Genomic DNA, 24,874 nt, shown 5'->3' with positions numbered 1-24,874 from the left:
GGGTATCTTAATTATGCCCCAAAACAGAGTCCAACGCCCTAACCCCTTAGTTGCTGAACTTCTCAGAAAAATAATGCTCCAAGAAAATGAGAGACTGAAAGTTCTCGGAAATATAATCTCTAAGGGAACGGTGTATGTGCGTCCACAAAGAAGTGGAACACTTGTTCAATCCTGTGGCATCTGTGAAGTGTAGCTCTTGATTTATTTCAATCCATATGGAATCTCTTCGATTTCTGGCCACAATGGGTTAAGGCTTAGGGTTGCGTATTTATCATGTAATTCCCCGAATTTTTTTTCCTGTTGAGGGTTTAACGTGCCACAAATGCCAAAGTCAAAGTCAATAGCTGTTCTGTGCCCAAAACACAAAAAAAAATTCCGCAAATGGAAATTGGGGCAGCGTTGAGAAGGGCCTACGGTGGCATATCGATGGTGCCACTCGTGTGGGGCGATACATTTCAAGCCTTTACCCAGGGAGGAAGAGGAGGAGCCTCGGCATGCCCCTGGAAGACTATGCGACACGTGCGCGTGGCAGTGGCAGTGGCAGGGCGCCAAAGTCGAATTGATTGCGTGCCAGTTGCGTGCCAGTGGCGCAATTCGGGGGCGGTTCGCAGGCGGATCAAGGGGCGTGTCAGTCGATAACAAATGCCATTTGGCGTATTGTAATTAAAATGACGAAAGCAGGCAACTTTTAATAAACTGCCAAAATAAATACGAAAAGGAGCTTGATTCGAATAAACAAAGGCTGAAAAGTTGTAAGAGGATTGTAAGCGGAAGGAGTCTGCGGGAAAGAGCTGTGTAAGAGACAACATAAGTACTCTGTATTAATAACAGCACCAGGCAGGAGGAACAGAGGTAATGGAAAAGCTCTGTGCCATCCTCAAATAAGTGAAAATGAAACTCGAGTGGCACGAAAGGGAAAACAGAAGCAGAAACAGAAACAGAGCCCCCAGCAGAAACAGATCCCAAAGCCAGGAGCAAAACTCAGACAGCATAATTTTTCATTATGCCGCGAAGAACAAACTGTTTACATTTGTTGTACTTCAGCAAAGACAGAATCCCCCGCAAAGGAAGACAGCCACAGCCGCTGGCAAGGCAACAAGCTCATTTCGCCTGGAGCTCCTCTATCAACCCCACTTCAAGGCTGAATCTTTTGCCTGTTTGCAGGTGCGGCTCATTAAATCATTCGGTAATCAGAGCTGAAGCCCCAAAATGCTTCACGGTTAACCTTTCGACTGAGATTGTTTCCCATACACTACCGGAGACGGCATTGTTATCGATCAGAATAAACAGCCGCTTGGCGGTCGGAGATATATCAGTAAGGGTAGCTAAGCCGTCGGTACCCGAAAATGTCCGTCCATTCTTGCTACCTTTTGTTCCTCCTCCGCGAGTGCCAATCACAGTTGGCTTAATTAACATTGTTGAGCACAGCAGTGTGAAGCAGAACAGAGCCATACAGAGATTTCCCGCATAAATTCAAATCAGTCTGGAAACTTTTCAGGGGTGTCCCATAAAAAAGTTGAGGCCAACTTAACATTGCATACACTACCCGTACAAAGCAGAAATAACGATGGGGTTGGAGTTGAACTTGGAGTGGTAATGCCATTTGGTTTAGCCATAACAATAATCATTTTGGATAATTTACGACTGCACTTGGCAGCTCTGCCGTTCAATGGCCATAAATTCTCATCAATAAATCAAATGTAAAGCTTTTCCTCGTCCAATGTGAGGGCGCCGCGATGTATGCAACGTTTTTTCTTCTTCTTTCCCTGTTGTGACAGCCAGTGTAGATGTATGTGTGTGTTTGTGTGTAAGTGTTAGTGTGTGGCAAGTGACATGTGTCACTCCATAATAATCGCATTTGCATGGATCCCAAACGATTGCAAAACTGCCATGAATAACGAAACAGGAACTTGGACAGAGAGCTCTTTAGGTGCTGGAGGGGGTAAGATCTTAGACCTAATCACGTCCTGGGCGTCGTTTGTGGTTGTGGGACACAACGGGGGCTTACTGCTAAATACGATTAAGTATACGCATAGTTGATTGCTTTGTCTCTGGGACGCGCTGATAATACTTACAGGTTTCCATTTTGCTTTCGATTTTTTTAGGGGAAGGAAGGAGGGACTCGGGATTGCTTTGTTTTCGAGTGAGAGATCGAGATCGAGATGGTGTTGTAGGAACCCAGTTAGTGGCTTAGAGCAGCTCCGTTTCCATTTGGGCAGCCTCGACGGTCTCCACAATGGTGACCGTAGGCGCCGTGACCGAATCTCATGGAACATAGCGCGTGGTCAGTGCTCCGTCGTCGTCATCATCCACGCGGAGGCCGCCACAGCCGCAGCCGTAGCAGCACGGCAGCCAGCTGTCTCCGCTGTAGCCGCCTTTTGGTCAAATCGCAGAGACCTGCTCGAGCTCGGCACTGGAGCGACCCGAGTTCATCACGACGACATTTTTGGACGCATAGTCGGTGATGAAGCGGTCGCTGTTCCGCGGATGGATGTTGCCTACGTCCTGGGCACAGCACCAGGGATTGCGCATGGTCAGGATACGCTTGAAGGCGTCCCGGAATTCCTTGTTGAAGATCGAGTAGATGATCGGGTTGAAGGCCGAGTTGGAGTAGCCCAGCCAGGTGAGGATCTTGAAGGTCTGTCCGCCGATGCAGGTCTTGCAGAAGGCGGCCGTGATGTTCACGCAGAAGAAGGGCACCCAGCAGATGAGGAACACGCCCATGATGACGCCAACAGTCACCGCCGCCTTGTGGTCCGAGACGTGGTACGGAGAGCTGTGGTGCAGGTTTCGCACCTTGAACTTCTTGGGCGTCATCTTGGGGCGTCGAATGCTCTTGTAACGCTGTTTCTCGGCCACCTCCCCGGGTCGGGTCACTGCCTTGATGGATTTGACATGCTTCTGGGCATAGCAATACAAGCTGAAAGACAAACAGAGAGAGAGAGGGAGAGAAAGAGACAAGGAAATGACAATTATTTGTCACTTAATAAATGTATTTTGCTTGTGGGCGTATCCGACAAATGATTGCTCAACTACTGGATAGTTTGTTACTGGATAGTAGTTACTGTTTCATGTAATTGATATGATAATTATTCACTTGGGCCACTTGCCACGTCAACTACTCCACAATAGCCAAACACACTGCGTATACGCAATGTACGACTATCATATCCAATCTTCCACTCCAGCTGCTCTCAATGAGGCCCTACTCCCACTCCTACTCCCACTATAATGCTGCTGGGCAGCAAATAAACAAGCATATGTCTCTGTCAAAGTATCTGTCAGAGTGTCCGTCAGAGTGTGTGTCCGTGGGCGAGTGTTTAGTTGGATCCATCCCCTCACATAAAAAGGATAACACGACCAGGCACAAATTATGACGATAAAAGTATATTTATTCTGTAATTTAACCGAAATTTGATAGAAAATTCCAATGCCCAACCAGCAAGGGATCCATTTGATGAAACGGAGCGGAGTCCACTCCCACTCCCACTACCGTCTATTGGCTGCAAATCTCGTTAAGCTAAAATGGCAACGTGCCGCTGGCCGTAACGTTGATGAGCAGCCATGCTGCCATATCGCCGTCCTGTTGCTACTTCTAAATATTTGTGTATGTGTGTTTGTGTGTCCTTGTCGTAGTCCTTTTCCACACGCCCAAGTCTTTTGCCTGCTCTGCCGGGGCGGGCAATGGTCTGGGGGTCAGCCTGGGGATTACTTAGACGGACACTAATGCGTGCGCTTATTTGCTCAACCCCAAGAACCAGGACCCATACTCAGACCCCTACCCCCCCAAAAACCCCTTGCCACAGCTCACAGCCAACAACCAACAAAACCTCTCGTGCCTGGCGGCCATCAGGGGAGCGCGCATTCTCCTTGTAGCATTTTTCTGATATATTCAGCATTGCGATAGCAGCAAACTTCCTCCGTTTTTACAACATTTTATTATATACTTTTACTACTTCTGGCTCGACTTCCTCTTTGTGTTTTTGGCATAGCTGGAAAATATTTGAGTTCTCGTTTTGTTACGATTTGAAAGCCAAAAACTTTCTACAGCTCCGGATTACAAAAGTACCGGAGGTATCTGTATCTGTCTATCTGTGTATCTCCATAATTGCAGCTGAAGGCGTCGGGAATGAAAACGGGTTTCTTTATGCATTTCATGTTTTATGCAGGGCCCGAAAGTTTGCCCCAAGTCTGAATCTGAAACCCCATCAGATAACTGAATCGCATTTGACTTACCGACAGTAGATGCCAATCATGACCACACAGGGCAAGTAGAAACTGATACAGCTGGAGACGACGGCATAGGTGGGCGTGAGGTCCAGGGCGCATGTGGGATACTTCTTGCCATTATCCTCGAAAATCATAGGCTGGTCGGGCCGATGGATGCCCAAGGAGATTGGCACAAACGAGACGAATGCGGCCAGCAGCCAAATGGCGGCGATGGTAATGACAGCCACGCGTCGTGTCACCCAGCGGCCATATCTGTGAAAGAGTACAAAATAAAAGCGACTCGGTGAGAAAAGGGTTGCACCAATTGGGAACAACGGAAGCGGAAATACACGCGCCATGCTTGCTGCTGCTCCTTCATATGGTGATGGTGCTGCTGAATACTGCCGCTGCCGCTGGCTCTTGTCTTTTTGTCCTTTTGTCCTTGTGGTCTTCTGCAAAGGGTAAATAACACACAAAGAGGGAGAGCACCAGGAGTAAGACCACGAGCAGGACCACGACCAGGACCAGGACCAGAAATATCAGCAGCAGCAGTAACATCAGAGGCGGGACAGAAAACAACAGAAACACGGTGCCATGTTGTGATTGTGGCTTTGCATGTCGCCGGCATTCCCTCAGCGCCCGGCAGTGGCAGAGGCAGTGGCCATTATACACAACAACACAACATCATTTTCGGGGCTGGGCGCGACAAGTGTGTGGGGCCGGCCGGCCCCAGATCAGGGATCAGGATCAGGTGTGTAGCGGCGCTGCATGTCATTAATTACCCAGCAAGCCCGTGCGACAAATCGACCTAACCCGAAACCAAACCGCAGCCACATATCCCACACAGACTCTGCCACATGGCGCATGCAAATCAGCCTCGTTTGGCTACCTTTTTTCAAGCACTTCGATTTAGCCCCTGCAGCAGGAAATGAGCAGGCTGAATTAGGGACCCCAAAAGCCCTCAGCCCACAGCCCAGACCCAAAAACCGAAACCCAAATACCCCACAAGGCTGAGTGGGAGCCACAACAGCGGTGGCATATGCCGCATCATTCTGGCTTGTGCAGGAAATCAAACAGAATAATTCAATTTCAATACAAAGACGCACTCAGACGATACGATGCCGATGACGAGGATGAGGAAGAGGACGAGGGCACAGACGACGACAGAGCGGAAACGGAAGTTTATGTAATTGTATTCACATACAAATTCAATTTCGTTTTCGGCACGAAAATTGATTTCCATGTGACGAAAGCCCCTAGCTCTTGGGGCCCAATCTCTCCACCTGTCAGGCTCCCGCACTCTCTATCAAAGTTTCCCAATCGTATTTCTTTCCTGCTTCTCCTGCCTGCCTGCCTGCACTAATTCGGCTGCTTCGAGGTTGAGGTAACGCTTTGATATATGCACATGCCCGTAAAGCTGCACCCATTAGGCGACACACGATTGCCTGCCTGCCAGCGTGGAGCAGCCAATCAGCGTCGAAGCATCGATGGGCTAATTGAAATCGTGTGTGAGAGTTCAAATATTGTGTGTACCAGGTGCAGGCTGTCTCAAGCCAAAGGACATTTGCATTAAACGCTCGAGCTTTGGCTGTGGCTGTGGCTGGGCCTCTGGTTCTGGCTCTGGCATGCGGCGGCGGCTTTGTGTGTGTTGGCCCACATGCACTCAAGAAATTACCGCAAGGCACGCAGAATGATCCTGCCCCACAGTCTCCTGCTGCTTCTAACGGTTGGGTGTTGGTTGGGGGACATTTGCATAGTTTGGGCTGATTCTTTTACAACGTCAGCTTGTCGGGGATTGTTTGCTTTTGCTTTTGTTTTCAACATGGGAAATATGACTCCTTACTGTCATTGCTGGCACTCACATCAGGTACTATGGAGCAAAAGGTCCAGGAAGTTGGAAATTAATTCCAAAACCACTTTCATGGGACAAAAATTAAATATAGCTTGTAAAGCTATGTAAAGCTATAAAGCCCTCTCTGTTATCCTAAATCTCAAAAGTGTCTTCCCCACCGCAATTCATTTCTCATTCCGCAATCAACTTTCAATCATCTCTCTCAATCGTTCCATTCCTATCTGTGGACCTATCTTGTAGATTCCTAAGAGCAACTTTTTGCCGACCAAAGCCAAGACAACCCTGAAAAAAACAATTACAAAATGTTCCCAAGTGCGTCATTCTAGGTGGGACAGGTTTTTGTGGTGTGCGTTTAAGTGCTGCGCCTCCGGGGGCTGTCCCCAGCCCACCCACAGCACCACGCCATCTCCATTAACCCACAGCACCATCCTTCTCCATTTCCACCCACACCTTTGTGTGTGGGGGGAGCTCCAGCACAGAATCTCCCCTTTCCTGCGGCAAAGTTTCATTGTTCTTTCACTTTTTATTGCAGTTTAAAATGAATTTCACATATGCGTCTGACAGTTACGATGATGACAGGCGCCAAAGTCAACGACAACCAAGTTTGGGGAACGACAACGACAACGATGGCATCAACTTGTCACATAAAATACAAAAATTTCCCATTTCGTTATTCTACATTCTTGGGATGAGAATGAGAGGCCAGCCGCTTCATCTTCTCTTTTGCAGGGCCTGCTACTAATTAAATTTGCACGCGCTCCTCATCCAAATTGTTTTTTGCGAAATCCAGGCGAGCGCAATTAAATTAAACGCCTGCAATTATTCTAAAACGCTAAGAAAATATACAGAATCAGCAGTTCTTTCTGGTTGGGAATGGGATGGAGATGGGGACGGGGATGGGATGGGTCTTGGATGGATGTGCTCTAATGAGACTGAACTTTGCTAGAAGGCACAGCCGAGCAATGTGGGGGGCACAAAGAAATGCGTTGCTGCCTCCACTTTGACATGCAAATAAATCAGATTTGCATAAAGAGCAGGATGGCGACGAGAGGAGATCGGGGCGGAGCGGAGCGGAGTACTGCTCTAAGGATAGCAACATTAATGCTAGACACATCCCAGAGAGCCCAGCCACCATTTCTCAGACACAAAAGGTGGCGACTGTGCACTGCGCTGCGTTGAGTTTTCCTGCAATTTACCAGCCAGCTGACGGCACCTCTGCCAGTGTTGGGGTTCGGGTCTGCTCCTTCAGATTGAGTGGTGCGAGCGACGTCTTGACATTTGAAGTGTAAAGCATCTCGGCGCTCACCCAATCATGGGGGAGTCCTGGGGCACGGTTGGAAGGCGAGAATGCAAACGAATTCAGGTGGCCAAACTCAATTTCAAATCGCTGTCGGGACTTGCCCAGCGGGCACTGTTCTCTGAGTGGCTCTGCAAATGTCATTAACCCAGAGGCTCAAATTAATATTGGACTATAGAAAGCGGGCTCAATCAGTGTCTAAATGGTAATCTTTTGGAAAGCTGTAAATAGATTAAATCAAAGGCGAAAGCTCTTTAAATCTAATAATGCCAGCCACTCTTTGATGTTCAATTTGTAATAGTTTTGATTGATAGTGATTTCATTATTCTAAAGTATAATCCTCCAAAATAATAAGTATTTCCCTTGCAATATATCTGTATCCTCCTTATATAGATTACCATATGGAGAGACTCTACCTCCACCATCAACTAAGATCAACCAACCACATCCTGCACTGCACCTATCATTAATCAATCGATAATTTCACTTTCAATTCCATTCAGCCAGCCAGCCATCCATCCATCCAAACAACCAGCTACCTCTCTATCCTTCTATGTCAGATTATCCTCGAGGACAAACGGAATTCGAAATCAGGAAAAATGTTGCATGAAAATTGTCATTTGCTTGCCCCAGTCAGTCGCCCCGAATCTCCTTCTAACCCCCGGCTAGTGGCTCCGCCAGAGCTCATTTAAATCCTTTGCCGGGGCATACAAAATTTTCAATCTGAATTTTTAGACTCGCTCTGGCATCAGCTTGCCACATCAATGAAGCGTTATATGCTTCCCAACTCGTTACGGGAACCGGGCCATACAAAAGACCAACAGAGTAGAGAGATATGTACACTCGTCTATAGAGTGGGGGCAGGACCAGTGGCGGCGGCGGAGGCAGAGATGGATGCTCTCACACCAATACAACTGTCGTTCAGCATTTTTCATAAACGAATAAGCTACCCCAGGTGGCAACAAGCAAGGGTCGGTGTCGTAGTGTGGCAGACTGCTGGGGGGGTTTGGAGATGGAAAAAAAATATTTTTCTACTTTTGGCTTTTGGCTGAAAATAGCATCAAAGGATTTATTATGGCTCTTTTATGGCGGGGTTCGTGGGCTAGTGCTGCGGTATGGGTCCCGGGGCTGGCAACTGTCTCGATTTGCTGTAGTTGCCCCCAGCCCCTTTTCTCACCCCCAAACAGCTTGCCCCATACTGGTGCACAATCATTTCGTTAGGATCCTCCCACTGGGCTCACGGTCTGGCTCTGTGCTCAGTGGCAGGCTGTCAGCAACTTGACCAACATCATTTTTAACATAGCCCACAGAACACACACATACAGAGATAGAAGTACATACAGATACACACATCTACAGATGTGCTTGCCACCCACACATGGAGAGATTCCGCTCTGTTGCTGCCGACACATAATAAATTTTTGCGTTTGACTTTGCCAGAAACTGCAATATTTCTGTTCCGATTCCTGTGGTCCTTCAAATTTCTGTTGGCTTAAACTTTTGGCCAGGCCCTGGTCGGGGCCATTGTTGAAAATTTAATTAACACACAATTGTTGTGGTCCAGCCTAATATAGAAGCATGTAGAGTTTTGAGAACAGCAGGGAGACGCCTGATAAACTTGTTTCAAGTTCTCATGGGGGCCGACTGCTTTTGTTGGAATGGCTTGGCTTTGGAAATCAATTTCAAATGCTGACTACAAAGCATACTAACATGGCTGACTGGCAGGTTTTTAGGACTCGACAGCAGGACAAGCAGGGGCAGCATTGTCATTGTCATAGTCGGAGGCGCACTCACAGAGAGAGAGAGACACAGAATGGCAGCCACCTGAGGCAGCAGAATTTGATTGTCTCTTAGACTGCCTACTGTTCCTCTTCCTCTTCCCCCTGCTCCTTCTCGTTCTCCTCTTGGCAGGAGAGGACAGAACAGGATAGGACTGAGCCGCACAGCTGGAGAGACGTGCCGGATATATGTACACAAGCTAGATTGAACAGTGATAATGGAACATCACATTTGGGCAACCTTTATCCACCTGATAGATGAAGTCATTTCGATCGGGTGTGACAAATGTGAAATGTAGGCAAGAGTAAATAAAGCTAAACGAAATTTTAAAGATACACTTGGCTAAGTTTAAGGCTTGATAGGGGATATGGAGTAGAACCTGAAAAAATACCTTACCTTTTTCCCCATTAATCAATGTTTTCTTCAACCATTTTCAGCAGTTCTCTTTCTCAACAAGTGACCAGCTGCTAATGAAAGCTCTTTTGTTATCCTTCGATTTGGTTCAGTCACATGACTTGCAGGAAACGATTCCCTTGCAAACCATCCTTCAAAAAAAGGAAGCCAAAACCACAGCAGAAATTATACCACACCTAAAATGCTCTGGCAACTTCATCTTCAATAAAGTCCCGCCCAGAGAAGCGAAAAACATTCCTCGTAATGCCCAATAAATCTGTTACTAATGAAACAATTATGTGGAGCGATTAATGGGCCACACTACCATAAACAACTCGAGTGGCAGAGGCGGAAAAATAGGGAGAGAATGAAGCAGTGGCACGAGTGGCACGAAAACGTGACAAGCATGACAACGCGGCGTATGAGTAATGTGCATACAAAGCACCTGCAATGGCGCCTGGCTTTGGGGCTGACATTAATGAATCGATATAGACGAGCGCGGCTGTCAGTGGGACATCAATGAGGGGACTTTTCACCTGTCCGTACCAGTACCAGGGCTCGGGGAGTACAATTAGTTTTTATCGCTCGGTTATATGGATGGAATAATGTATGCATGTGACAGGGAGATGAGAACAGCTGACATCACTCACCTGAGCGGATCCTTGATGTGGATGTAGCGGTCCATTGATATAGCGCACAGGTTCAGAATTGACGCCGTCGAGCACATGACATCAAAGGCCACCCAAGTATCACAAAATTGCGCTCCAAAGATCCAATATCCTGCAGGAGATATATCGAAAAGGAAAAAACATATACAGAGGGGAAAGTTAAATGACTATTTGATTGACCTGACTGTCTGATTTCTTCTTTAAAATGCTTAATAAGTACTTGGCTATGGGTCTGGCAATGGTTCTGGGTCGGGGTTTGGGGCATCTGTGTCTGTTTGTGCTGCGGAAATTGCCATGTTGCGGCCGTCGCACGACGGACGGAATAAAAAATTTCATTCATTTGCTTGCTGCCGTGCAACAAGCCCAATAACAACAACCATAAACGATGGCTACCATCGGAAACCGAAACCTTTGATACCCTCTATACGATCTATCGTTGTTTTGCTAGCTTTGAAGCAATCCAATTTTCTGTATTTTGGAGCTACAACTTTAAATGTTCAAAATTGCTTTCCCTTTGCAGCGAAAAAAATCAGATAATAATCATAGTGACCCTTGCATAGAGGATAAGCGCAGCAGAAGCTGCAACAGGGACCAGCAGCAACATGGCAGCGACTGAAAATGGTGTCACAGCCATCAGATTCTTGTTTCATTTATTCATGACGTAAACTGAGTTTAAATCATTTCATAAATTCATTTCCGTTTACTCTGCTTCCCTTTTCCTTTTCCTTTCCTACCACACATACACACACACACACACACACACATATATCCCGCTGTCCTTTGCGCCATTTAAATTTAATTTGGACAAAAGTAAAAACAAATATTTTGTATTTTTTTTTGTGTGCTGGGCAATTTTATAAGTGTGCTGCAATTATGGACAGACTCGATTGATGTATGGTGCGTGACCAGAAGCGGATGTCCTTTGGCGGACCCAGGGAAGAAGGCAATGCCACACGGAAATAAATTACACACAGATACAGAGCACACATACGAGTGCGGTCTGTGTGTGAGTGTGGAATTCAATAACAGATTTTGATACGCAAAAAGGTTATTTATTTGCGGTATGGCTTTTGCATGATGATTCGATAAGAAAACGCACATCATGCTGGCAAACGGTACGGCTTTCATGCCGTTCAATCAGGCGTGCCACAGGATATGGCTCTTAAGTGCCACAGGATGTGCCGACGCAACTGGTCAAATCAGATCGCATCCCATCCCATCTGACCCTCCTCACGTTTCTCCCGTGGAACATCAAAAGTTATCCTGTCAAGTCAGCCATAATGACATTCAGTTTTCAATGCTTCAAATATTGATTTAAACATGGGAATAAAATACAAAAAATATTGCTGGTAAATGCAAACTGGTAGCTAGCCAAAAGAGCACATTGCTTCTAGGAATATTTTCGAATGGTTGGAACGGTTCTACATTCTGTAGAGCGATGCCAAAACATATTTCGTCTGTCAATGCCCTGTCGATGGTCTTATTTCATGACTCTATTTGGTTATCAAAAACATTGCATAGGATTTGCAAATGGATTCCATTAAACATGGCATTTGCACTACCCAACTTTGGCCCCTAGCTCGGGTGCACCAATACCCCGCTCACAAAAGCAGCTTTGGAACAAAAATATGCACAGCATTTGCCTCAATGCTTAGGGCCCCAGAAGAAGGGAGAAAGAGAGAAAGAAATCTCTCTCGGGGAAACCCAGGGATCTGTACAAGTCAGCAAATAATTCCCACAGCTTTCAATACTTGAATGCATACACACATGCCAATTGCTTATGGCCAAAAAATGTGTTATATGCTTCTCTGTGGCACCATCTGTCAGTTCTCTTAACGTGTCTGTATCTGAATTTGAGAAGAAGACTGGGACTGGGACTGCGATTGGAAGTGGGTCTGATTCCGGGTCTGTGTTCGAGTCTCTTGTTGTTTGAATTTGTCCAATTGCGTATGCTGTTTATTTGCTGATTTGCCTGTCCTGAAGCGTGCTAAATGTTGCCTTGGCGAACATAATTTCAGTCCGTATGGGTGTGTATCGGTGTGTGGGTGTTGAAGATGCCTCAGGGGGCATCTTTTTGTCTTGAGAGCAGCTGAGCATTTTTATTTATTTTTTCACACATTTGCTTACGCGGCAGGCTTCTACCCTCCACTCCTCTCAGTCGAGTGGCTAAGTCGTTTATTATTTTCACACACTCCCAGGAAAACCCCAGGCAAGCGCTGTTCCGGGTTTGGCATTGGGTGTGGGCCCGACATACATGTGTCACCTCAACGCATCGCGACGCACTTCACTCCCGGCTTTTCCTCACATTTTCCAACTCATATGACGAGCTCACATTCGGCTTCTTCCTTTGTTTGTGGGGGACGCTCCTCCACTTTTTTCCAGTGTTTGCGCGAGTCCCTACACATTGATGTCAGCTGCATGTTTCCTGAACCGGAACACGTTGTTAGCTCTCTCCCCGGCTGCTTCGAACCCCTATTCTTCCCATGGGAAAAGTTTTGCCGGCTCTCAAAGCCGCCGTTCGCCTAATTTGCCTCTTATTTACTTAGCCAATGTTCGCGCTGCCGCCACTCGTCAAGTCCTCCCAGGATTCAGGACACAGCCAGTGCCATCCCCGTTGTGGAATTAATAAAATGCACTCATAAACGGCACCCGGAATGAGGCTGGGACTGGTGCTCCTCCCTCCCCTCCATTGGCATCCGGCTCGGCAAAAACTTGCAGCTGCAAAACTTTGTCAGCGTCAGCGTCAACGCTGAGAGGATACGAAGGAAGGGTTTCATAAAGGAATGGCTTCCATGGCGGCGGAGCAAGGACTGCCATGGCTCTCTCGGAATGGCTAATGGAAAATAATCAGAATGTGTGGTTGCACTTGGGATCTGCATGTTAGTCTCCACATCAGACATGCAGCTGGAATAAAATGAAATTCCTGTATGGCTCACTATAACCATTTATGCATTGGAAGAGGGTGAGATGAAGAGTTTCTACGGAAGTTGATCGGAAACTAGAGCTATCACTTAAGTAGATGTCCAAAGAACTATCTCGAATGAAATCTCCTCTATTCCTATATCCTCAAGCCATAGACCATCCTATTCCATCCATCCTTCTCTCAATTCTTCTTTCAAGACCAGAGGCAACCCTCGCTTATGTATATCATGCCACCACCTTCCACGGAAGTTTTTGAAAATCACAATGGACCACTCGGCGTACGTACTGAGTGTCCTCGGCGTACCCGCTGTACTCTGGGTAGTCGTGCGGCGACTCCTCATGCAGCTGACACTTTAAAAGGCATTGACAAAGCCACATAAAATCCGGCTTTAAGCGCTGCCAGGCATGTCAAATGGGCCCCCAACACGAGTGGAGGAGGGAGGCACTCCTCCGTCGACTCGTTTCGACACTCTTCGGTTCCTCTCGAGGGGCGGACCTCAGCGTTTTTGCGCTGAAACAGCCTGCAGCATTTTACATAAATTTCCGCGATAGCAACAAAAAAATTTCAATTGCAATTTTCCATTACCCACACAGAGATACGGATAAAGGCTCAATAGAGGGAGATGCTATTGGTGATGAAGGTGGGATGATGTTTGCACAAAAAAGTGTTCATTTGTACTCACCCAGCAAATCGTTGACGCCTGCGAATGTCATCACCAGGGAGGCCACAAACAGATCCGCAATCGCTAATGAGGCCAGGAACAGGTTGCCGATGCGTCGCAGGCTGCGCTCCGTGTAGATGGCCAGGCAGACGAGGATGTTCCCGGCCACGGAGAGGAATATCAGCACCGATAGGAAGATGCCTGCGGTGATTCCGAGAAACATATTTGTACACCCATAATCGCACCATATCCAGATGATGGCCATAAGCGCCGAACAATGATCAGACAAAGCATTCTCATGGGATGGGACACCTGATGTGTGCTATGTGCTGGATGTGGCTGTGCCTTTGATGGTGTGTTTGCCGCATGCAACATGCAATTCTACAGATACTTGTAATTGCTAGGATTGTGGAGAGTAGAGTGTGTATGCGTATATAAATGTGGTATGGCTGATGAAGGGTCTTGTGGCTTTGTGTGTGTGCGTGTATACGTGTTGCATTCAACGACATTTACTTTACCAACAACAACAATTGACACAAGGGACAGCGGCTCCGGTTCCTCACCAACTATTGTATCCATTTCGGAGGCGTTTGTCCAGCTGCTCTCATTGTAGAACGATGTCAGCTGCAACGAAATGAAGAGAACGGAAACGAGTGTTGTTAAGACAGTTTCCCAGTTAGTTCTAAACTTTGTTCTAGTACTCCAACTTCTTTGATGTTCAAACTAATTAAATTTTGTAAAAGGTTTTTGGCAAAAATAATGAGAGTTTTCTTTGCTTCCATTATGCTTTGCCTGCGAGTGGCATGCGTGTGGCATGCGTGTCTTGGCTGTGGTATCTGGTGCCAGGGCTGCCGCAAAGAACCATCAATCATCTGTGGCATCTGTGGTAGGACCCGACGAGGCCAACGTCTCTGGCATTATTCATAATTAAAATTGACAAAATTTCAAGAAAATTGTTGGGGGCGGCTCTAATGAAATTAATTTGTTTGGCTAAGCGTTGCCCTATCCCATCTCTGCATATCTCTATCCCTCTGGCATCTGTCTGTCTGTCTGCGGCAACTTTGAGTGCGAATTTGTCTTGCGGTTTCTTCAGTCGTTAGTGTGTGTCTCTCTCAATCTGTTTGTGTGTGTGGCAGACATGTTGGCATTCTGGTGGTTGCCTTTGCTGTGGACCCACCATCACCCACTATCCCCAGGCTGTGGCACGCACTCACACACTCACACAAACACAATTGAGCAGTGTAAATTAATTTATTAATTAATATATACTCGCACAGCCAGACACATGCCCGTCCTCGTACTCGTATGAGTTCGGGAAATGCAATTACTGCGAGAGTGGAAGTTGTAGCCGGGATCTGGCTGGGTCCCCGAAAAAGGATTCAGAGTGCTGCCCTGCAGCTGGCTTTGGCTTTTTTCGCGCACTCCTGCCACAGGAAAGTAATAATAACAATAACAATAATTATAATAATGATAGCAATAATAAAATGCTCAAAAGCAGACCTGAAAACCGCTGACAAATGCAATTAATTAAACGGAGCTTCGCTTTCCATCGATATAACTTTATTTAATTACATTTTTTCAACGGTGTATGCATTTATCCCATAAGCGGCTTATTAACTTTAAAGTTGCTAATTGTCTGAAATGGAAACTGAAGTTTAATGAGCTCCGAAATGCTGTGGCTGTGCGCAGGCCACAAATGGAGCCCTCTTTTGGCGTGGAACACATGGCGTATGTGAAATTTAGCGAAAAACTTTTGGGAACATGCAACTGATTAGCACACAGATTGTGGATTTCTGGTGAAGATCATTCTCATTATTATTATGGCTTGATTATAAAGAAAAATGGGTTCGAAAGAAGCATTTTTTTAATGTCCCACATTGCGAATACGCAATGCAGTGAATGCAAGTAATTTTACTGTGAACTTCTGACTTGACTTCTGAATGCGCATCCCCATGGTATTTGATATATAATTTACATAATTTGAAAAGGAAGCAAACCATCTTCCATTGGCCGATTGCCTGCTGCTCCAAAGGCATCAAGTAAATTGCATGAATATTTAACTAGATCCCAGAAACCACATTAAAATTGTGTTCCGGCTTGGCCCCAGAAGTGCGTTTATTACTTCACAGCTCGGCCAGAGCGAGTAATATTGATTGGGAAAGGGCCTTAGATGGAGGCTAACTTTGCATAGATGGTCGCCCCCGAGGCACTCGCTGATTGGGTTAAGGATTACGTGTAATGGACCATGAATTAACAATAAATAAAATTAATTGCCACTGCACATTACGACCGCCCGGCGGCGACGGACAATAAAAGACACTTAAGATTATAAAAATTACATGAAATGTTTTCGCGTGTCAAGTGAATTTTCATTAAACTTTCCAGCTGCTGCGGCTGCTTCTGCCGCACAGATTTTGTAATGCCGGCAAACATTACCCAGATGTTGATGGGCATGTTGTTCATGTTGATGTTTCTTTCGGTGGCATCATTAAAAAGCAGTTAACTGCTCGCAAGTAGCAGGAGTCAGGGACTGGGGCACCGTGAGTCAGCCATCTTAAGGAAGAGCCTACAGCACTCATAATGTATTGCCATTGGAAGTTACTGCGAGATATACGTGACCATTTGCTAAGAAAATAACCATAAGTTCTTATGAATTATTTGATTTACTCAAAGCTAACGTGACAGTCAATAAAAGTGGGTTGGGGCGATGTTATTCAACCTTCAAATGTATTTCTAGTGTGACCACGCCTTATCCTCTGGGCTTCAGTAACCATCTTCTATGAGCAGCAGTCTCTTACAGTCCATATCTTGGTCGTGCATTCTCCCATAGTCCTTTTCCTTAGCCTCCATTCTCTCATTGTACTTTTCTTGCCAGTTTAAGAACAATAATCCACAATTAAGTGACTTACATGGAAGAAAGCGCTAAGAGAAAGCATAAAGCAGGCATCTGCCAAGTGAGTGCGAAAAGAATTTAAAGCAGAAGTTAGAGGAAACCAGCAACTGTGACAGCAGCTGCTGCATTTAATTGCCAATAAAAGTGGACAACAAATGTATCTGGAAAACTGTTTGTGGCTGAAGGCCGCGTCGTGTAAACACAAAGCAGAAAAGGGAACGTAGCAGGAATAGCAGGAGGGAAAGGAGGCAAAAGCGGACACGGGCCGCACTTAGTCGCTTTGGCTCTGTTTGCAGAGTTAAATGGCACAATGCGTTGATTAAACGTCAACACACACACAAACACAAACAGCTGCACACCCACTCGCACACTTAGGTGTATCTAACAACAAATACAGATACACAGACAGCTGTAGGCTGGGAACAATAATAAGGCTCGAAACGGCACAAGGGAACACAGACCTGTTGGAAAAACAACTACAGAGCACGTAACAAAGTCCAGCAGCGAGAGACGGGGCAGTAGATACCCTTATAAAGATGTCGTTCTTATGGTAGCCATATGAAATGGTCGTCCGATTTGGGTTTAATAATAGAGAAGAGACACAGGCAAGAATACATTAACTGGCTTCAGAGTAGCTTCCATTTTTCCAATGCAAGCATCGTAGTACCCTTTGCAAGGGTATAAAAAGGTAAAGTGACTGCCCTGCCTCCCAACCCTTGTACGGACAGCAATCGGCCGAGTCCTGTGGCTCTTCCTAGTCTGTCTGTCTGGCTGTCCAGGAAGTAGTGTGATTTACAAGGAGCAGCTCAACAGAACAGAACAGGCACAATAATAAGCGAACAGCACAAAAGGAGGACACAGGACTGAGTCCACAGTTCTAGAGTTCCACACTTTACAGTGTCATTCGAGAACTTCCGCCGTAGAAGCAGAAGAATAACCAACCATATGGCCAAAGGCATAGTTTTGTTCGTTGAATGTTATAAACCATAAACTCTAACAAAAGCTGGAGAAAATAGAATTCCCATGAGCGAAAAGTTAAGTTTTAGAATGCACCATAATAAATTTCCCATTTTACAGCACTTTGAACTTTTCGCACAATATTCTCCACCAAAATCCTGAACCGCTTGAGCATGAGTTTAAGAGCCAGACAGAATTTTGTGGTCGGTGCTCCATGGTGCTCGACCTGGTGCTCCCTGATTAGCATACATTTAAATTCTCATAATAAACAAGAGAAATTTTGCGGAATGAGGGTCTCCCCCGGACTCTTTGAGGTAGAAAGGATAATAGCCGCGCCTAGACAGCTGATTTATGCGTTGAGAAAATATTTATTGTTTGCTTTAAGGAACTTTCTCTGAGAACCTCAAGTTTTGGTGGGTTTAGGTATAAAGCAGTGGATGCCTTGTTATCCAAAAATGCAAAAGAAAACAGAGCTGCCAAGGTGTGGCATTCGGCACTCACTTGAGCAGATGCTAACTGCACCAACAAATTGCTAGAGCCTTTCTCCAGTCTGTATATCTCGCCTTGGAGCCATTGTCAGAGCTGTCAATGTCCATTGACAATTGCGGGGAGGGCTCTGTCAGGAGTTCCCCCAGCAGACAGCAGTCAGTTCTTGGCTCTAACCCCTCTACTCCCCTTCTGGCCCCGTCTACGCCTGTCAGCCAACATTGCTACTTGTTCGCAGTGTGCAAGTGTTTGTGTGTGTTCATTGTTTGAATTTCGGCTTAATTAAACAAAGCTGAAAAGTCAAGAAGCTGATGGAGCGGGAGCGGAGCCCACATGTGTCTCTGGCTGTCAAATTTGCCAAAACTATAATAATAATTGAAGCCCAAGCATCATGAACATTCCAGCAGTGGCTTGTGAGTGGAGGAGTGCTAAAGGATGAGCAGCAGCTCGTCCCTTAATTATGAGTGAACTAATTAGATTCATATCGTCCTAAGCTGATGGATAACAAGTTTTTCTTCCCTCCAGCGGGGATTCACACTTGCGGTGAGCGACCAGACCTTGGACCTCAAGCTCATGCCGAATTTTTCCCAATATAAATAATTAAAATAACCCAGAGCTGGACGAATGGTGCTGGGTTTTCGTCTGTGGAAAAATCTGATTAAAATTTCATTATATTTCGGTCGTGTGCAACAAACCAGGAAAGCACGTTTCGTAGAGTACAATTAGGGGTAAGTACATGGATGTATAGTGATCTAAAACTCGTTTTATCATTTTGGGAGCACTGTATTGAGTATAGTGACCACACCCCATCTTGAGACTGCACATCATCCGAACACTACAGGAGCATAAGTCTGCACAGCTATGCTAATTAGCCCCTTCCCATCTCATCATACGTGTTTGAAGGTCCTGTTTCCCGTGTGGGCAAAACAAATGTTTTGGTTGTGTTTACCCCGTCGCTGCTCTATTGCCTGCCGATTTTCACAGGGGATCCAGGTAGTGAGGCCAATGAGGTCTGTTTGTGTTGGCTGCTAGCCTTTAGATTGCCTTGCTGATTGGCCTCGGGGCAGATTGTCAACGACAGGATAATTAGCTGCAACAGGAGATGACTGTCTGGCGGTATGCTGGGGCGACTGCTGCTTCCGATGTGTATCTGCTGCCACTCTTAAGCTGATTGTATAAGCAGCATCCCCCTTCTCAATCACTCACTCGCCCACTGACACTCAATCGCTCTCTCCCTCTCCGCTGCACTGTGCATCGATTTTATTTTTCTTTGGATTTTCTTCAACTTTTTCCGGATTTGCACTGAATTTGAGTGGAAAACTTGCCAAGTGAACGTCAGTCAGTCACTCGTTGGTGCTCCTTTTGTCAGTGCTACGAGTGCGACTGCGAGTGCGTGTATGTGTGTGTGTGCTTAAAACAAACATCCCGTTAACCCGCACAAGTGTCGTCGTCGCTACACAAGAATTCACACCCACACACTCAGAGGAAAGGAAATACAGCCTCGCACACTTATGCAGTGGAAATACACGAATGCAGCTGCACTTGTCTTTATTGAAGGCGGAGAGCGAAGAGCGAGAGTGGGAATGCCAATGGATAAAAGAATGATAGGGGAAACTCTATCATATGGATTTTTGTCTAGCCGTGTAAATATGCTCAACAATTTCTCAACCTCCGCAAATCCATGAAATGCGAAAGGCATCTACAAAATGCAATAAGATTTCTCGCACATATATATTATATACTATCTTATACAAATCATCGCAGCAATATTCATATTCGATTCCCCCTCAATTGCCTAGATCTTCTTTAACAATTTTGACATGAAATTCAATAAGAAACAATTCCATTTCTTATGTCGTTTAAGTAGTCTTAGATATAATGCATTTTCTGGTCCCCAAACCAGCACTAATTTCTAAATAAAACAATCGCGTATAATTTCGAACGATTGCCCCTGAGAACTTAACTTAACGGCGCTTAATCCTCCCGCACAGCCAATCCACTCTTTGACCTGGCAGCCATAAAAATCAGATCTATTAGGAATATTGTATTTTAGCAATAACTTGCAAATGTCGCTGCACGACCGACATACAGATGATTGACATGTATATGGTATGACATGGCCATGGCCCTGTTAAATTGACTTGTAACCGTTTGCACTCCGGTGTCATTGTCGGAGTCATCGATGCCAAATACTTTGCTTGTGGCCCCAACAAACAGACCCACACACCCACCATAAAAAACGGCAGCAAAATAGGGAAAAAAAAGGGCAAACACACACTCGTATAGTCAAGGTTTATGGTCAATAAGGAGAGGGCCTTTTTGGGCTAGCGGAATCCCTTTGACTGTCCCATTGAAAATCCTTAGCCCCATTTACCTGGTCCTAAAAAAGGGAAGAGGTGAATGAAATGTAGACAGCATAAAAATCAGGAATATCCTACCACTTTCATTTACCTTTTCCTGCAGAAGGGCGAGCTATGAGAGAAAGGAACGGGGCAGTGCAATTAAACGGCAACACCTAGACAAACACATTGTGGCTCTTGTGGCCAAGATTAATGTGGAATGGCACGGGCAACGGTCTGTGCTCAGCAGCTGCATCTCCCTCTCTTGATGGTAGGGTCCAGGGCGATATGTGTGTCTGTGTTTATGCGGTTTCTATATATCCGTGACCCGATTCATGGAGCACACAGCATTTTTGCTCATTTATTTTGTGGCCAGCCTCGTGATTATGGCAGGCGCTGTCACACACATTTAATTAGGCAAAATTGCTGACATTTATCTCTCTCCAGTTTTCTTTTAGTCTATTTCGTCGACTGTGATTCCCGCAAGTCTAATTGAAACTCCCCACAGTATTCAAGAGATATTTTTCTGTGGTTAGCAAAAAATTAAGCTACGAAATGTGGCTGAGGGATATTTATGGCTCACAAATTCAACAAAATGTTGTTCAGAGTTGGCAAAAGCTGAGCGATTTATGATTGAAGTAGTTAGGAAACATTTTTGAAGCGAGATCTTCAACATTTTAATTAAATGTTTGCCTAGGATCTCCTCTACATTCCATTCCTCTCTCAAAGTTGCAAAGTTACAAGCCTAGAAACACACACACTGAAACTGCGTTTGTGGCAACTTTATCCTTGATGTTGTTGAGGCATAGCATACAGCATATAAATTACTGGTTAGACCCTCTGGTAAACAATTACAGTTGCGGCCTGATAGCCCCCATTTCAATTGGCTATCGATACCCATTTCGGTACGCCCCTTCACGACCCAATGCTCAATGATTTCGACAAATGGCTGGCGGAAATTTGCACAAATTCCAAAGGATTTGCCACAACAATGGAGGCGCTTGTTGAATGGAAAGAGAGAGACGGGAGAGAGAAAGTGGGAGTGGGAGTGGGAGAGCGAGAAAATTCAATATCAAATAATGCTATTAATATTTTATTATTATTACTATGCAAAGCTCGCGAACAATGCCCAAAGCCAAAGTTTTTCCATGCGACGGTTTACGGGCAATAGAAAATGCGGAATTCAATCCCAGAACACACACAATGGCTACAATGGAGGGGCTGGGAAGCGGGACGGGGGGAAACATAATACTATTTTTCCATACTCGTATAAGCAATTTCAGTGTGGATGCAAAAGATTCGCCGAGAGCAGATTAATAATTCAATTAGATGGCACAACGCGGCGTATGCGTGATGCATTATGCAAATGCCTAGCAGAGGCACAAGAAACGCGGCAGACGTTGGCAATTTGGTGGCTGACACATGACGAGGACAAATGTCAGTGTCACCAATTGAGAGCAAGCTCGGGGAATCGCACGAGGTATTAGGTATAAGGTGAAACTATCATCCGTCCTCTCTGGTGAATGAAAATGGAAGTTGGAAAGCCAACGCCAACTAATGGCAATTAGATCAACTAGATTGATGGGCACAAAGTGACCCAATTGAGTGACGAACATCAACCATATTATCGTTGGCTGAATCAAGTGGCTGCGCCCTATCTGTTCTTCCCCAGCAACAGTTTATAAATTAGTTAAAAATCTATTTATGTGGAAAATGTGCGTGGCATAAACATGATGCTAACGTGGCCTCTGTGGCAGGCTGTTCTTAGACGGATGAGTATCCCATCCCCAGGGAGTCGCCTCGTTTGCCAACTTACGTGATACTCATTATTTACATTCGATTGAAAGTTAAACGTGCGAACAGATGAGCAGAACTTTGTCGTTCGTTTCGGCACAACATGTATTTAGATTTCTATATCTGTGAGCGTGCAAGTATACGCGTGTGTGTGCTGCCTCGTATCCTTTACTGCTGCCATGTCAAGCACGTAAATTGCTCGTTTTCGCCCCAAAAAAAAAGGATAAACTTTGGTTCCGTATATACATCCTTGCCTTCCACTGAGCGAACCGAGGAGGAGTTCCTTTGGCTCCCCGCTTTTGAAAACTGGATTATGCATCGATGAAGGTGCACGCTGCTCTGTATGCCTGTTTGCCAGTATGCGGGAGTATCTGTGTGTTTGGTAGGGGAAAACGAAAAGTTTCACATGTGCTAGGGCTGCTAATGAGACTCGCATTCATTTTCATTTAGCAGCTGGCTGGCTAGAAGTGAAATAAATTAAAAGCAAGGAGTGGGACCGAGCCAAAGGAGGAACTTTTGCTGAAACCTTTTGTCGTGATTTATACATTTTATTAAATAATATAAATGCACGTTTGATGTGTGATAATTGTGTAGCACAGCTATGTCTTTTCATTGCCATAAACTTTGCTCCCCATAGAGTGGGTTATTTCACAAAGGATTTATCGCTATCCGCATCCTGTTGCTCCCTGCCTGTCATCGCTTTCCCTTTTGTCTTGACAAATCATCAAAGGGCATCTGTGCTCAGAGGTTAGTGAAAATATTGATTGCGAATACGCACCATAAACCAGAACAAGGGAAACCACACAAAAACTATACGACAATGTTCGTCGAAATATGCGCGCACGTAATAAAAAGGAAATGTTCATAAAAGTTCATGTCCGATGCCTCGCCTTACCCATACAATTCGCCTCTACACCCTCCTGATCGGAGAGAAAGAGAGAGAGACATTGTAAATTATAGTAGCAATACCTGAACCAGAAGCAGCATTTTTTTTACGAGCCTCGCAACAGACATAAAGCCCAAAGAGGAGCCGGAGTTGGAGTGAAAACCCAATGAATGCTTCGATGGCAGCCATATGAAAACCGAATAACGAATACCCATAACCCCCTGACCTTCCCCTGCAGTCGGAATCACTCACCGTTGTGCCATCATAGCCATTTGTGAGCAGTTGAATGTCGATTTCAATGTCCATGTCCACCTTAGCGGTTGTCAACTGCAGCGGCAGGTGATCGGCCTCCAGCAGCGTGCCGTTCCGACTGCTGCTGCTACTGTTGCTGATGGCCATGCCGATGCTGCTGCTGATGGAGCCGGCGGCGGTGGTGGTGCTGCTGGTGGTCAGGAAAGGACTGCTGTGGTTGCTCCTGCCGCTAGCCGCAGAGGCAGCCACTGCCGCTGCCCCGGCCGCTGTCAGAGCGAATGCTGCAATAGCACTCATTGCATTTGTCATTTGGATGGCGGGTGGGGTTAGGATTAGGACGGGGAAGGAGGTGGGGTTCTGGTCTGGCCTGGTCTGCTCTGATCTGGTCTGGTAAAGGGTGGCAGGTCCTCTGCGGTTCGTTCGCTTTGTGCCTCAGTTGCAGGATTGACGGCAGTAAAAGCCCGATGGCCGGATACGGCAATGCAGTTGCAGCATTTCGCTAATAGACTTTGATTGAGATGCAATTTGTCCACTGTTTTCCAGATCTTCACTTGGTATTCGTTTTGAATTTTCCTGGCTGTTTGTTCTGTTTATTCATAGCTGCAGCAGCCGCCAGAGGCCCACAGGCGATGGACGCACTGCACTGAACTCAGGCTCGACCGGAAATTGACCAAGTCCGTGCATCAATCAGGCAAATTACTAAAATGGAAGTCAATTCAGGGGCCAGGCCGCACCACTCCTTGAATGATTAATTGCCCGATGTCCGACTTTTTGCACTTCCCAGCTACACGCATACGCACTGGCACTCGCACACTAGGAGGCAACGCGCGCCCGACAAGAATTCTCGATCGGCACAGACACAGACAGTGACACCGACACAGACGCCGAAAGAGAAACCGACACACACCTTCTGGCACTTGGATATGGTAGGGCGGCTCCTGGCGGGCTATGCTTCAGCTTCAGCTGCTGTTTCTGCTGCCGCGTGCCGAACCGTGCGAACTGAAGTCTGAACGTCGACTGTCCGGACACGCACGACTGGCCGTGCCGGAGCAGAGACGAGCGTCGGGCCAATGTGTCTCCTTGGCCAGTGCCGCCAAGTATCCAACAACTTTCGAATCGTTTTCATACGCGACTGAATGCCAGAAGGCTAGAAGGGGAGCCGCAGTCAGAGCCGGAATCGGAGCCGGAGCCGACAATTTTCATTCAACAGGATGTGCCATAACACAGGCGAAATATCTGCGCCGCGCATCCATGAGAGAGCTTTGTTCCATAGAGAGAGTGAGAGAAAGAGCACCGAGCGGGAGGGAGAGTAAGTTGGGGTAAGAGCGCAACAATCACCTGTTGTGCCATAGAAGCGTTTTAGGCGCGACTTCTCTGCGTTTTCTTGTGCGCGACTTTGGTGCGTTTTCGCAGTGCGACTTTCTGCACACTTGCTGGGCGCGACTTTTATACAGGGCGCGACTTTTATACAGTGCGCGACTTTCG

At 46.1% G+C, this 24,874-nt stretch overlaps 1 protein-coding gene across 2 annotated transcripts; it reads right to left on the bottom strand.

Annotated features, from left to right (window-relative positions):
• Window positions 1–570: 570 nt before the first annotated feature.
• Window positions 571–24,828, bottom strand: Dop1R1 (Dopamine 1-like receptor 1). 2 transcript variants are annotated; one of them, XM_033385720.1, is made up of 6 exons: window positions 23,390–24,828; window positions 14,346–14,406; window positions 13,804–13,983; window positions 10,181–10,310; window positions 4,237–4,482; window positions 571–2,920 (listed from the first exon to the last, which is right to left on the bottom strand). In XM_033385720.1, exons 1-6 carry the CDS (start codon window positions 23,696–23,698, stop codon window positions 2,383–2,385), a joined length of 1,464 nt encoding a protein of 487 aa, XP_033241611.1. In that variant the 5' UTR covers window positions 23,699–24,828; the 3' UTR covers window positions 571–2,382. The 2 variants fall into 2 exon arrangements, with proteins under 2 accessions (XP_033241611.1, XP_003736555.3); XM_003736507.3 differs by having other exon boundaries at window positions 14,301–14,406; window positions 23,390–24,827.
• Window positions 24,829–24,874: the final 46 nt, after the last annotated feature.

This window comes from Drosophila pseudoobscura, chromosome 2 (genome assembly GCF_009870125.1).
Source record: "Drosophila pseudoobscura strain MV-25-SWS-2005 chromosome 2, UCI_Dpse_MV25, whole genome shotgun sequence".
NCBI lineage: Eukaryota > Metazoa > Arthropoda > Insecta > Diptera > Drosophilidae > Drosophila > Drosophila pseudoobscura.
The sequence above is the reverse complement of the archived record's forward strand: the minus strand, read 5'-3'. Positions and strand labels throughout refer to the sequence as shown.

Excerpts from the sequence above, each read along its gene's own strand:
- Dop1R1 (XM_003736507.3), bottom strand. The coding sequence starts at position 23,698 with ATGACAAATGCAATGAGTGCTATTGCAGCATTCGCTCTGACAGCGGCC. Across the intron at positions 14,407-23,389 it reads ATGGCTATGATGGCACAACG|CTGACATCGTTCTACAATGA; the intron begins GTGAGTGATTCC and ends ATTTCGTTGCAG. Across the intron at positions 13,984-14,300 it reads TGTGTCAATTGTTGTTGTTG|GCATCTTCCTATCGGTGCTG; the intron begins GTAAAGTAAATG and ends GAATCACCGCAG.